The 13,551-nt window shown below is 56.8% G+C and overlaps 1 protein-coding gene across 1 annotated transcript in view; it reads left to right on the top strand.

Moving 5' to 3' along the window:
- The first annotated feature begins 9,014 nt into the window (after window positions 1-9,014).
- Window positions 9,015-13,551, top strand: part of RAB11FIP4 (RAB11 family interacting protein 4) — a 103,391-nt gene continuing 98,854 nt past the window's right edge. Inside the window, exon 1 of the mRNA XM_037069807.1 lies at window positions 9,015-9,173. Within this exon, the coding sequence (XP_036925702.1) occupies window positions 9,015-9,173 (159 nt within the window). The remainder of the gene's footprint in view (window positions 9,174-13,551) is intronic.

The raw sequence follows: 13,551 nt of genomic DNA, 5'->3' as shown, positions 1-13,551 counted from the left end.
CTCGTGTTAGTATTGTTAACTTTTCCCCCGCGACTGCATTACATCATTTAAAGAAAATGCTGTGTATTGTAAACTTACATTGTATATGAATACTTCCTCTTCTTTCTCTCAAACCTAAACTTGGGCAGTTCATTCCCTCGTCCATTGTGAATATGTAAGCAGCTGTATGCCAGCAGAGAAGTACCACCCAACAGACAAAGCCTGTCACTGTAGGGCAATTGTAGAAACTTATTCCAGATCATCGCCATCTCCGCCCCACCCCTGCCCCGAGTGTGTACTCCCTGCTCCTCTTTTTTAAGTAAAATGTAAATTCAATCTGCTCTGAGATGTGGGGAGTCATTTAATTTCTTCACACACATCAGCTCTGTGTTCTCACTTCCCCCACTCCTGTTGATCCTTTGAAACATTGGGGCCATTTCCTTTCTTCTAAGGGTGACGGGCTCTCCCCACCCTCGCCCACCCTCCCACCCTGTATGGGTTTCTATTTCTAGGACCTCTCTCAACTAAAGGTGACATACGTAATTTTGGTGTCATATGTACGGGAAGAAAAAGTTTTCCTTTAGCCTCTTAGGGCTCCGGACTGGATCTGAAAATTGAACTGACATTAGCAAAAGAGGAAAAAAAATGTATTTGATGCAACTTTTCTGTGACATGGGGAGCCTTCATCAGGAGTGAAGACCTGAAGAAATGGTCAAACTCAGCGTGTCTGTGCCAGGTCCGTGGTGGCCTGGGGCCGAACCGGCTCGGCCTCCAAGGGGCGCCTGCAGCCCCTAAAGGCCACACTGCGGTGTGCTTCCTCAGCCTTCACTGCATGCTGAGAGTCAGACTTCTCTTGGTAAAGGGGATTAAGTCTGTGGGATTACAGGATTCAGAATGCCCCCCATGGGGGCCACTTCCTCAATGTAAAATAGGGAAGTCACACTGGAGTCTTAATGCAGCCCTTTCCTGGTCAGAAGTTCAGGGAGCCCAACTTAAACGTTTAAGGGAAGGGAATGTTGCCAGGTGTCGTGTCAGCTGACTGACTTGCTCAAAGAAACCTTCAGTGGTTATTATTGCACCAAGGCCCACGCCAGGCATTGCAGAAGCAAAAAAAAAAAGGAAGAAGCCTGGCTTCCCCCCTGTGTGAGCTCACAGTTCAGTGAGGAAAACAGCCACATAGCCAATGACCCCAGTGTCCCAAGCTGTGGGCTGGGTCCTTGGACGGTTGCAGAGTGACTGGCAGGATTGGTGGCTGAGGATTTGGGTCTTGGAAGATGGCCCACAACTTTGCCTGGGGGAGATATGTCCACCTGTAGAGCTGTTGAAAGTAGGGTTGTGGAATCCGGATTGTATCAGGAGGTCACTGAGGCAGGGGACGACCTGGCCCGAGAGCTGCTCATTGCAGTGTTGTGACAGTCAGCGTCTTCCCGGCCATATCCTGGGCCTCCAGATACAGGCGCCATGCCCCATTCAAGGTGCTCGGTGCCTGGCTGCTGAATGACAAGGCTGTGTTATCGGGGACTCTATAAATTGGGTCAACAGAGGAAAGGCCCCATTCACAGTAGCAACCTGTGCAAACCCCTCACTAGTTGGAGGTGATGTCTATAAAGACCTATAGAAAACTCTCATCCAGACTCTGAGTTTTCATGTATCACTAAGATTTCTGGGATGTATTTTGTCACCTTGTGCATTTAGAAAAGCAAGATGTATTTAAAAGGCCGTTTCAACCCCACAAGAGTAGGGAAGGGAAGGAGTCACTAGATAGAGTACAGTTCTTTAAAAGTTTTTTTTTAAAGATTTTATTTATCTTTTAGAGAGGAAGGGAAAGAGAGAGGGAGAGAAATATCAATGTATGGTTGCCTCCTGTGCATCCCCTGCTGGGAACTGGCCCGCAACCCATGTGTGTGCCCTGACTGGGAATTGAACCTCAATCCTTTGGTTTGCAGGCCCACGCTCAACCCACTGAGCCACACCAGCCAGTGTGAGAGTACAGTTCTTTAAAAAGGGGTTAATTTGAAAGTCCCCATGTTGTCTTGATTTTCCTGCTGGTGCTGCCGAGTCTGTCCCCACAGTGCCTGTCGGCAGACGGGCACGTAAGCCGAGTGAATGGAGGCAGACTGCAGCTCTGCGTGCGGAAGCTGAATCTGGTAGAGCTGGTTCTTCCCAAGTGAAATCCCACTTCCTGTCAAGATTCCTGCTGGGCAACTGCATGTCCCGACTAAACGATCCAAGGGTTCACTTTATGGAATAAACAAGAAAGAGCTAAGAAAGAAAAAACAATTAGGAGCCTAGTTGGAAACTCCTCTTACGATTGCAACATAGAAATGTTTTAATATTTCATAAAATTGTGATAAAGGTAATTAGACTGGGTGAGTAGTATAAAACAGGCAAAAAAGTCCAGATTATGCTATGGTTTTTATAAAAGCACCAATGACCTTCAAATTTTAGTGATTTAAAAGCCACAACAGTTCTGCTGTCAGGCCCCCAGAGGGACTGACTGTTGTGCAGAAGGGCAGGGTCGGGACAGTGCTGTCCAGTATCGTCGCTGCAGCCGCATGGGGCTCTGGGACACTTAGAGTGTGGTTTTAAGTAAATTTGAACTACATGTAAGTAGTTACTTGTGGCCAGTGGCTACTGGACTGGAGGGCCTGACACTAACCATTGAAGGCCTGAGGCCAGATGTTCGATCGCTCCTGTTGCGTCTACCAGAACTTGTCACAGAGCTGCACAAAATCACAAGAGCCAGTAAGAGCTATCCTCTGCTGCCTGGGAGGAGGAGGGCTGGAAATGTTGGCCAAGAACATTGTCTCCCATAATGGGGAAGGACTTGTTCACCTAAAGCAGTGGACGGAATCCTCCCGATGACACGCTGACTACCTTAACAGATTAAAATGCCCCATGTCCAAAAATATAATGCACCTAGAATTTAAAGGTCAACAAACAGGGAAATTGCTCTCATTACAAAGAGTTCATAAAAATCAACTTTAAGAAAAGACCCAAGCAGAAAAAAAAACTAAGTAAAGGACATAAACCCTACAGAAAGGAGCTACTGAGCCAATTGCTAATTACTACCTGACGGGGAAGGTCGTCACACTCATTAGTACACAAAAAATATACAAACACAAACAGTAAAATACCATTTTCATCTTTCAGATTAACAAAGATTTATTTAAGACTTGGTGCCAGTCAAGAGGGCTCACTGGTACACCTGGCCTCTTCTTTCCGGGTCACTAGCCTTCGGAACGTCCACACCATCCACCCAGAAATTCTGTATGTAGGAGTCTGGCTGAGAGAATAAGTGACCATAAAGCTGAGACGCCAGAGCCTCCTTATCTCTGCTCCTTGGACCTCAGTGCCACGGGGTCGTCCCAGACCGAGAAGGGAGCTGACATTCCCATCAGGGCGGGGTTCACTCGGAGTCTTGTGTGCGCACACTCACCTTTTTAAAACAGATCTTACCATTTGAGGCCCATATGCCTGGGCGACCCTTGGGTGAGCTGAAACGAAGACCTTGGGCCCTTGGCAGCTGCACCTCCACTTTCTCCTTCCGCAGGGGAGACCCCTCCTCTGGCCTCTCACCGCTGGCTCCCCCTCACTGAGGCCCACTGCCTGCCAGCCACTGAGCTGAGGGCTTGCCACACCTTAGCTCTGCTGTCCCCAGCAGCCCCACGCGGTGGTGCTATAATTACCTCTGTGTTAAAGTAAGAAATATGAGGCACAGAGATGACACGTTATTTGTCCAAGGGAAGGAGCAGCAGATAGGGAAGGTGTCACTAAGCATCATGAAAATACTCCAGGAGAGTCCTGTGGAGTTCTAGAAGAGCATAAGGCGAAGGCAGCTCACTCAGGAAGGCTTCTTGGAGAAGGTGGCATTTGAAGAATGGCTATGAGGGGGGTGCGAGAAAGAAGAGAGGACATTCCAGGCAGAGGAAACTGTGTGTGAAAAAAGCCGGGCATTTCATCCATCAATTCCATGTGCAGTCATTGTCTTGGGACCGAGGACCATGCCATACACAACCCCTGGGAGACAGTAAGTGCTCAGTAAGTGTGTCACAGAGTGTGGCAGGCCGCGTTACTGTTCTGCTGCGACTTACGGAGCAGAGGGCTGAGCAGGGATCTGAGTGCCAAGGGCCTGCCTGCTTACTGCCTGTGCTGAAGACGCAGTTTTTCTTTACGGCAGCAGGGGGCAGCAGAGAAGGCTGGCAGCACGGGAAGGCCCGGTCTGAGGGGACTTCAGGCAGGTGAGACCTAAGGAACCCGGAGGTAAATGCTGGTGCCCTGGCCAAAAGCCACCTTTAGGAGCCATTTCTGCATCTGATGAAAGGACCTGGAGCCCGGCTGGCCAGCCTAAGTAACGTGTCGGCATTCTCCTCGGAATCCGAAAAGGAACGTTAGCCATCAGTTCGTCCTGCTCCTTTCCGAGGGTCAGAAAAGGTTCTGGGTGGGCACCTGCGGTGAGCGAAACCTCTGGATTCCCAGGCACCCCTCCCAGCGAGGAAGGCCAAGGTCTCAAGGCGCCCTGCTTACCCTGGACACGGCGCAGCCCCACCCGGGGCCCGGGCACCCCCAGTGGCACGGGCTGCATCTGCCTGCAAGCTCTGGCGTCCGAGGGTGTGTGTTTCAGGGCGGCTGAGAAGGCAAGTGGGTTCACACCAACATCTTCCTCTCCGGAATGATAATTATTCATGGCTAAAAACAACAACAAAAAACAAACAGCAGGTCATGAGCAGGAAGAAAGTGTGAATCCCGCCCAGTTCCAGACAACACGGCTGCCGATGTCACGGCCCATAAATGGAAATCAGTCCCCTGTTCAGGCCCGCTCTCAACCTCTTCCTGCGGCCACAGTGAGAGCCACACGCGCCGGGCTCGTCCTAGGGCACGTCACAGTCATTCGCTTATGGAAACCCTGCAGGACCTCTGCAAGGCAGGAACTGCTGTCTCCCCTTTACAGACAGGGAACTGAGGCCCAGAGACATTCATGTTCCAGAGTCATAGGGCTACGTGGGCCACAGACCTTGGGGTTTGAAAGCCTGACTCTTTTTTTAAAGACTTTATTTACTTATTTTTAGAGAGGGGAAAGGGAGGGGGGAAAAGAGGGAGAGAAACATCAGTGTATTGCCTCTCACACCCCCAACAGGGGACCTGACCTGCAACCCAGGCATGTGCCCTGACTTGGAACCAAACCCGCAGTTTTTGGTTCACAGGCTGGTGCTCAATCCCCTGGGCCACACCAGCCAGGACTTGGTCCTGACTCCCAATAACCTTGCATAACCTCCACGTACTATGTGTCCCATAGATACTGGCTTCCTGGGGCTGCTGTAACAAACTACCACGCACTTGCTGGCTTAAAACAGCAAACGTCCCCTCACAGTCTAGGGGCTGGGAGGCTAAAACCAAGGAGTCTGCAGGGCGGCATCCCCTCCAGAGGCTCCCGGAGAGATTCCTTCCCACGCCTCTCCCAGCTTTGGAGGCTGCCTCCGTCTGTCTGACCTCTGCCCCTGGGGCCATGTTGCCGCCTCCTCTGTGTCAAATCGGCCTCCACTTGCCCCTGTGAGGGTTCGTGTGACGGCACGTAGGGCCCACTCAGCTCGCCCAAGCTAATCTCATCTCTGGCTCCTGGACTTCGCCACGATTGCAAAGACTCCTTATCCGATAAAGTGACATTTTCAGGCCCCGTGGATGGGGACGTGGGCACCTTCTGGGGGGCCGTCTATCAGCCCACCTTGCCGCAGGTGCCCGTTCCTTCCTTAATCCATCCCTTCAGAGACCTTGACTGTGTGTACTGGGCATCATGCTAGGAGCTGGGAACTAGACATTCAAAGGAAAAATGACAGAGCTGTCCCTGCTGTCTGGGACCTTCTGGTCACTGTGTGACCTTTCATACCCACGTCCCAGATGCTCTTGTTACATAGCAGGGGGCAGAGGTGTCAGGAGAGTCACAACAGCTGGGACTTAGGGCCTGTGGCACTGTCCCAACACTTGCATGTATCTACTCACCTGGCCCTCACACCAGCCTTCCCCCCGTCTGTAGGGTGGCTCCACAGTCGGTGCTTGTCGCCTCCCTGCACAGAACGCTATGGGAGCAAAAGGGAGAGGCAGTCAAGAGATTGCAGTCAGGGAAGGCTTCCTGCAGGAGGTGTCACTTCCACCAAATCTGGAAGGACAGGAGTTGGCCAGAGGAAGTGGGATGGGGGGGGCAGGAGTGGGAAGGTGCCCCAAGCAGGAGGCTGGAGGGAGATGGGAGGCTCCCAGACATCAGGGAGGATGGACAGGGAACAGAAACACCTAACCCAGCAGATGGATCCTCAGCCAGGGGTCGGCCTGACCAAAGTCAGGTCTCTCCCTAGAGAGTGAGCAGGACCCTGGCTGCTCCCTCCATGTGCGTTCCCCCGAGATGCTACCGAGGCGGCTGCAGCTGTTGGAGATCACCCAGAGGAAGAGGAGAAGAGGGGAGCTCCTGGGCTTCTTGCTCACCTCTCCCCTCCAGGGGCCTCCTGCCTCCTGGAAGCCACCCGCTCCACCCCAGGGTCCCCAGCCCAGCAGAAGCTGGGGCCACACTTCGAGATCTCAGAAAAAGGGGTTGGGAGCCCGAGGGACCTGGCCCCAGGTCCACCTCTCACCACCCAGGAACCTCGGAAGTCGCACCATCTCAAAGGGTCCTTGTAAGCACCAGGCAGGCTCCCTGGGCTCCCGGAGCCTGGGCCCTCAGCACAGACCACATGGTGTCATGGCTGCCCAGCTGTCAGCTCAGCGAGGACAGGGTCTGTGGCTGCTCTTTCTCCGACTCCCAGGCACTCAACAAAAAGGTGACACCCAGGAGAGAGTGCCTGTGCTACATAAGCCCCCCTGGCCCCCACGGCACAGTGGTGAGTGACAGAACCAGGCCCCAGCCCATGTCCCATGGGGAGATAGGCAGCCATCAAACCATCACTCAGCAGAGACAAAATGCAGAGTGGAACCTGGCAAGACAGCCAGGGGCAAGGCAGGCCTTTCCTGAGGAAGGGACTTTTGAATTTGATGTGAGCCTGTCTTTGGGGAGAACACAAGTCTGGTGTGGATGTCAGGGTAGGCTCACCCAGCATTTGTTCATGCTCACATTGGAGGCACCCACCTCTGCCCACTGAGGTGGGGGAGGGGTGCGGTGGGGTCTCCAGACTCAGTGGGGTCCCATTTTTGGAGATTTGAGAGCCAGTTCCTCAGCTCACAATATGGTAGCCCCAGCTCCTGCCCATCTCCTTGCTGGGTTGAGCCTCTGGGGTGGTGGCAACATGGGCAGGAATGAATATGAGGGTCCCTGGGCAGGCAGTGGCCCCAACTCCCACCAGCTGGCAGACTGGACCCCCAGCAGCACCCCACCCCACCCCTGCCCTAGGCCTCTGCTGGCCTGCTTGTCCTCAGACTCACCAATCTCTCTTCCCAGAAGGCCCTCCTGTAGGAACTGAAGTGTCAAGGGGGAAAGGGCAACTAAAGGCCAAGTTCATCCCTAAAGCTGGGGCCTGGACAAAACCTGGTACTCTGATGGAGAAGCCACAGGGTGGCGGCTGCATTGGATATATTTAGGCTTGAACAGGAGACCACAGAGGTGGACGGTGAGGCCCAGAAGGGTGGCCACACAACCCGTGTACAAAACCGGGCCTCAGCCCACCCTGGAATCCCTGTCTGGGATTCCCTGCACTGCCCTTGGCTCCTGAAGATGATGAGGCGGGAGCTTCCTCTGGACCCTTTGTTGGCTGGGGATCAGGGGACATGAGGTGATCAATACACAGCATGCCCCGGAGGGCTTCCCAGCATGGCTGGGGAGATGCGCAGCCCACCAGAGAATTATAAAACTTGATAGGTATCTGGAGGAAGGGACTAGAATTCAGATTAATTGGCAAGATGGGCTGCCATCAAGGAAGGCTTCCTGGAGGAGGAAACCTCTGAACTGAGCTGAAAAGCATAAGTGGGGGTGGGCTCAGTGGAAGCCTGTTTTGGGGTTGGGGGTAACTGGTGCCACAGGGTCTGACATGCTGACCAGCAACGAGGTAGAGGGAGGAGAAGAGAGCCAGGCCAAGTCCTGCAGGGGCCCCAGGCAGGCTGAGTGTCCTCACCAGGGGCAGCTGCAGCAAAGCCTCAGCTGAGCACTCCCAGGAAGAGGCTAAGGTCTAGGCCTGGAGACTGCTGCCACTTTTTAGGGCCGAGATTCTGTCCTGGGCTCTGAGACTGGGCATCCAGGAAGGGGTGAGGGTGGGACCCCAGGGAAGAGGGGGAACCTCCCTAAGAGGTGTTGGGTGTCCCTGGGCCCTGCGACAGGCAAGCCCAGCCTTCCCCTTTTCCTGCCTGCCCCTGGTTTTCTCTCTTGCCTCCTCTGCCCCCCGGGTATCTGCTCCTCCTCTCTGCACCCTTCCGCAGCCCAGAGCTGGCCCCAGAGTGCTGTGAGGGAGGACTGTGTGTTCCTAGGCCCGGAGACTGTTCTTTCCAAGACAGCACAGAGAAGGTGAAGAGGACATCTCGATCCATCCGGATCTAGCCTGGACAGGAATCTGACCCTGCCCCTCGCATGCTGTGTGGCCTAGGGTACGTAGTTCGACCTCTCTGGGCCTCAGCTCCCTTGGAGGCGGCTGTAACAGTCGAACACGCTACCGTATGCAGCGCCTAGGGCATAGTGAGTGCTCTGTACCCACAAAGGGTGCGGGATGGGTTGGCCGTGGGGAGGGAGACTGAGGACGGATGAGGGGCTGTTGGACTCCGGCGGGGGTGGTCCGTGGCTCAGGCCTGGTAACTGCATTCTTCAGGGGAGGGGCGGGGCCTCCGGGCAGCTCCGAGTTCCCGGACACTTGTCACATCCCCACCCCCGCGTTTTCCAGGGGAGGAGAGGAGTTCGGTTCGCTGGGGGAAACTGAGTCAGCAGGTGCGGCGGCGGCTCGGGGCGCGAGGGGTCAGCCGGCCCGCGTGGCGGCCCCACTCGGAGCAGCGCGGCTCCTTTTNGGCGCGGGGCGGGCGGCGGCGGGCGCGGCGGGCGGCGCGGGACTCGGGCTAACTGCGCGCCGAGCCGGATGGCGGGCGGCGCGGGCTGGGCGGGCGCCCCCGCGGCTCTGCTGCGCTCCGTGCGCCGCCTGCGCCAGGTGTTCGAGGTGTGCGGCCGCGACCCCGACGGCTTCCTGCGCGTGGAGCGGGTCGCGGCGCTCGGCCTGCGCTTCGGCCAGGGCGAGGAGGTAAGGGGACCACGCCGGGCGCCTGCGACCCACGCCCTGAGCCTCCGCGACTCCCCCGCACCCCGCTTTCCTTTCCCACCCGCCTCCGAACCCCTCCCCCGCCCCTCCCCCAGCTTCCCTGCCTTCCTCCGGCCCGAGGCGGTGGCTTCACCCCCCGGAGGACCCCCGCCGGGGCCACCTCCAGCCCCGCGCCGGAGCTGAGGACAGCGAGCTCCCCCGCCCTGTCGGACCCTCGCTTTCCACCATTAGCGCCGGTGTTGCGAGCGTCTCGCGTCACGCCCAGGGTGGTCTCTCTGCCCATCTTTCGTGACCCCGTGCCGGTCCCTCTGACCCGTCTGCAACCCACTCGATGTTTGGGGGAAGGAGCTGTCAGAACTCGGCCTCTGGACCCCCGCCCCTTCCCACCCTGTGGTGACTAAGACGCAGAGGTCTGTGTGCGCGGAATTCCAGGTCACGGCGGGAGGTGTGCGCCTGGCTGGGCCTAGCCCGGCGGTGGAGAGGACAACCAGGGGAGCTCTGCAGCCTGGCTCCTTGACTGCACCCCCTGCCTAGAACACAGAAGGAGGTGTCTGCTTGTGGCCACCCAGGATTCTGGGCACTTACGCCTGCTTGGTGACACCCCCCCACTCAGACTCCCATGGGCAAGCTTGGCTGGCAGCTGGTTGTGTTGGCTGCGGCAGGCCTGCCAGAGCCAGCCTTGGGGAGCGGCAGCTGAGCGTGTTTCCTGGGGTGGGCCTTCGTCTGTCTCGGGGAAAGCAGGAGTTGTGTTGTTACCGGGGCTGACATCTGAGGGCGGTTGCTCCTGGTGGGGTGAGCAGAGGGACATCAGTAAGTGCCCATGTCAGTGTCTTCTCATGTTGTGGGCACAGGGACTGGTGACTGTGTCCGGGGGATGGCAAGGACCCCCTGGCAGGTGAACAGCCCCACCCTGGTGCTACTGTGTACTCCGAAGTGATCTAGGGACAGAGGCCCTGAAGAGTGAGTTTCTGAGGTCACCTAAAGGCCTCAGGCTGGGCATGGGGAGCAGGGGAGCCTCGGGCCTCAAAAGGAGCGCTGGCTGGTGTTCTGTTCCTGGGGCAGCTCAGGCCTAGCATTTCAAAACGGAGAAACCAGGGTGTGGCTAGATTGGGCCCCTGCGTCCCTGTCACCTGCAAGTGGGGAATAGTAGATCATCGTCTCTCCCTGGCACCAGGGCGTGGCCTGGGCCTGGGAGGCCCTGGGAGCAGGAGGTGGAAGAGGCTGAGGCAGGTATCAAGGTTGAGAACTCAGGTGGCCCACCTCAGGATGATCACTCTGGCAGCTCTGCAGATGGTAGGTAGTCCACCCCCTGCTCCTCCCAGCTTTGCTCAGGGCGCCTCCTGCAGCCACAGCGTCCCTTCTCCCACAGCCCCTGGCACGGAGCAGAGCCAGCTCCGGCTCTCAGGACGCTGGCTCTGGCTGGAACCCGGAGCTCCAGAGGCTCCGTGGTAGGAAGGGCTTTCCAGCAGGCTCAGCCCTGAGCCCCCCGCACCCCACCACCTTATTCCTGAGCTGGACAGCTCCTCCTGTCAGAACCTTCTCCCTCGTGCGCTGTGGAGCCAAACCCGCTCGTCCCTTAGCCATGGAGGATCTGCACAGGGACTCACGCGGGTCTCTCTTCTTTGTGGCAGACTTGTTTGAAAACAGCGCTCCTGCCCCGCTCACCCCTTTTCGCCCATCTTCCCTTCTCCAGGCCAAATACCCCTGTCCCTGAAGCCCCAAGACATTCCCGTGTAACCCAGCAGGGGCCAGGGAGCTGCCATTCACTAAATGAGACTCAGTCTTCCCGGTATTAACAGGGAGGGGCTGGGCCAGGAGGCCCCACTCAGCCCCGGCCTGCACACACACGCGCAAGTGGCACAGGTGGGGGCCGCCGTCTGAGTGGTGCACCCCACTTCCTGCTCAGATCCAGTTCCTGGTCACCAAAGCCCCCAGAGATCTCCCTTAGAAACCTCTGCCAAGCCAGGACCCCTCCATCCTGCAGGAGGGTCTGTGATTTCTCTCTAGTGAAAGCACGCTCTTGTACCTTGCAGAAGCCGTTTATAATCACTGAAGAAAATGGGAAATCTGGGGGGGGCGAAAATTCCCATCTCCCGGGGGTCCCGCCGCAACGCCGTGGTCACCAGCTCCCAGGGCGGTTTCTGTGCTTATCTGTAGATTTTCTCTAGAACGTGAGATCATGCTGTGCATACTGCTTTGTAGCCTGATTTTCCCCCAGCAAATGATTAGCATTTTTCTGCTTCAGTAAATTCTCATCTCATTTAATATGCAGAGCTTATTCAGATTTCTTATTTGGCCCCCCAAATGTCCATTTTTGCTGTTTTGTTGAAACCAGTTCTCCTTCCAGAACCGTGCAACAGTGTGCAGGTGTGGCGACCCCTAGGGTCGACCCCTGTGCCCGGTGGGCAGAAACACAGAAAATGGAAGGTCTCTTCAGGCCCACTCCTGCCCTGCTCCCCACGCACAGGGCCCAGGCACCCCGCTCAGCCCTGCGAGGCACCCAGGACCTGGGCCTTCCTTCTGTTGTGCCAGCTGTCATCTGTACCAGGTCCCCATTAGGACACCTAGAAGGGGCCTGTTCCCCCTCCAAAAGCCTTCAATTCTACAATCCAGGAATGACTTGCTGGGGCTCTGCAGGCCTGCTGGACCCGTCAATTCTGTGCCCCAGCCTGTGACCTTTTCCTCTCTGGGCCCTTTTCCTCTCTGACCACAAGTCACAGTCCCCTCCGGGTCCACCACACACTTGATCTCGTGGCCTGGCTCTCCTCACAGCCCACGGGGAGCGTCCGGCCTTTCCGGATGCGGTCCTGCCGCCCCCTCCAGCCCCTCCTCCTGTCCCTTCCCCACTCCCCAAGCTGCAGCTGCAAATGCAGGGACATCTTCCTTCCTCCTCAGCACCCAGTCCCCCTCCTGCTGAACAGAACCCAGCTTTGGTTCAGGGTCACCCCACCCCTGACAGCCCAGGAGTCTCAGAGGTGGCCCCAGCCCCGGAACTGGCTGCTGGTCACTCAGCCCAACCCAGCACCCCAACCCCTGTGCCAGCTCAGACCCCAGGACGAAGCCAGGTGGCACCAGCCTCTCTCTCATGGCAGAGCTCACCCAGAGGGGACATGGGGACTACAGGGGCCCAGCTGGGGCCTTTATTGCTTCTCCTGTGCTTCTGGCCACACCCAGGGGCAGCTTTAAAAAAGGGGAAAATTATAGCCCAGTCCCAGGTCAGCTACAGTGGCTTCACCTCCCCCAGATAACTGACACCCGCTTCGTGGTGGTGTTGGAGTGTGGACCCCTAGTCCCAGCAGGAAGGACAAGCCCACAGCTCAGGGGCGATGGCGCTGTGTTAATGGACGGTAGAGACATCACTCAACTACTTCTGTTCCCATCTCTCCAGCAAGGGGGGTGGGCCTCAAACTGGGGAAGGGAGGTCATGTAACTGGAAACACGGCCCAAACCTGCTGGAGGGAGGGGCTGGCAGACCAGGCTGGACTCGGAGGGTGGGCTGAGGACACACAGGCTGGTCCCAGGTCTTGACCTCCAGCCCCAGGAATCCCCCAGCTCAGAAGAGCCTCTCAAAGACGCTTGCAGGTGTTCAGGAAATAATAGTAACAGCAGCGGCAGCGATTCGGACAGTGTGCCCGCTCTGCGCAGAGGCTGGGCTAGGCACTCGCCTGTCCACACGGGTGCAGGGCGCCGGGCCGTCCCTTCATGTACCTGCCACACGCTCCTGCTCCCACTGTGTCAGGGGCTTCGGGGCTGGGACGGGGCACCCCAGCCCACCAGTTTTAGTTTCTTTAAAAGACCAGGCTTGTGTCTCACACATGCCTTATGCCTACGTCAAATTTCCTTGTCCTCTCTTTGCTGCTAGGATTCCTAAGCCAATAAATTAGGGAGATATCAGAGACCAGCTAATAGCATTAGTATCGACTGAAGTCCACACTGTACCCCAACTCCCTTAGTGTTCACTGGTGTCCACTGGTGTCCACTGCTTGTCCCAGGACCCCACAGGATGCCACCCAGCACATGTAGCTGCCCTGTCCGCCCAGGCTCTACTCCCAGCAGGAGCTCCTCAGACTCTCCTCCACGGCTTTGTGGCCTTGACGCGCCTGCCGAGTGCCGGTCAGGTGTCGGGCAGGGCGCCCCTCGGTTGCTGGGACTCGTCTGATGCTCTTCTCATGACTCACTGGGGTGATGGTTTGGGGGGAGATTGTACAGGTAAAGTGCCATTGTCATCACGTTGTCATATCTGCCTGACTTATTACTGCTGTTGACCTTGGCCCCCGGGGCTAAGGCAGTGCTCCTGAGGCTTCCCAGCCATGAAGCTGCCCCTCCCCCACTTCCACGCTTGGTCTCCAGCAGGCGGCCA

The sequence above is a fragment of the Sturnira hondurensis genome, unplaced genomic scaffold, assembly GCF_014824575.4.
Source record: "Sturnira hondurensis isolate 20B ecotype Veracruz unplaced genomic scaffold, ASM1482457v3 Scaffold0018728, whole genome shotgun sequence".
Classification (NCBI taxonomy): Eukaryota; Metazoa; Chordata; class Mammalia; order Chiroptera; family Phyllostomidae; genus Sturnira; species Sturnira hondurensis.
This window is presented reverse-complemented; position numbering and strand designations above follow the sequence as displayed.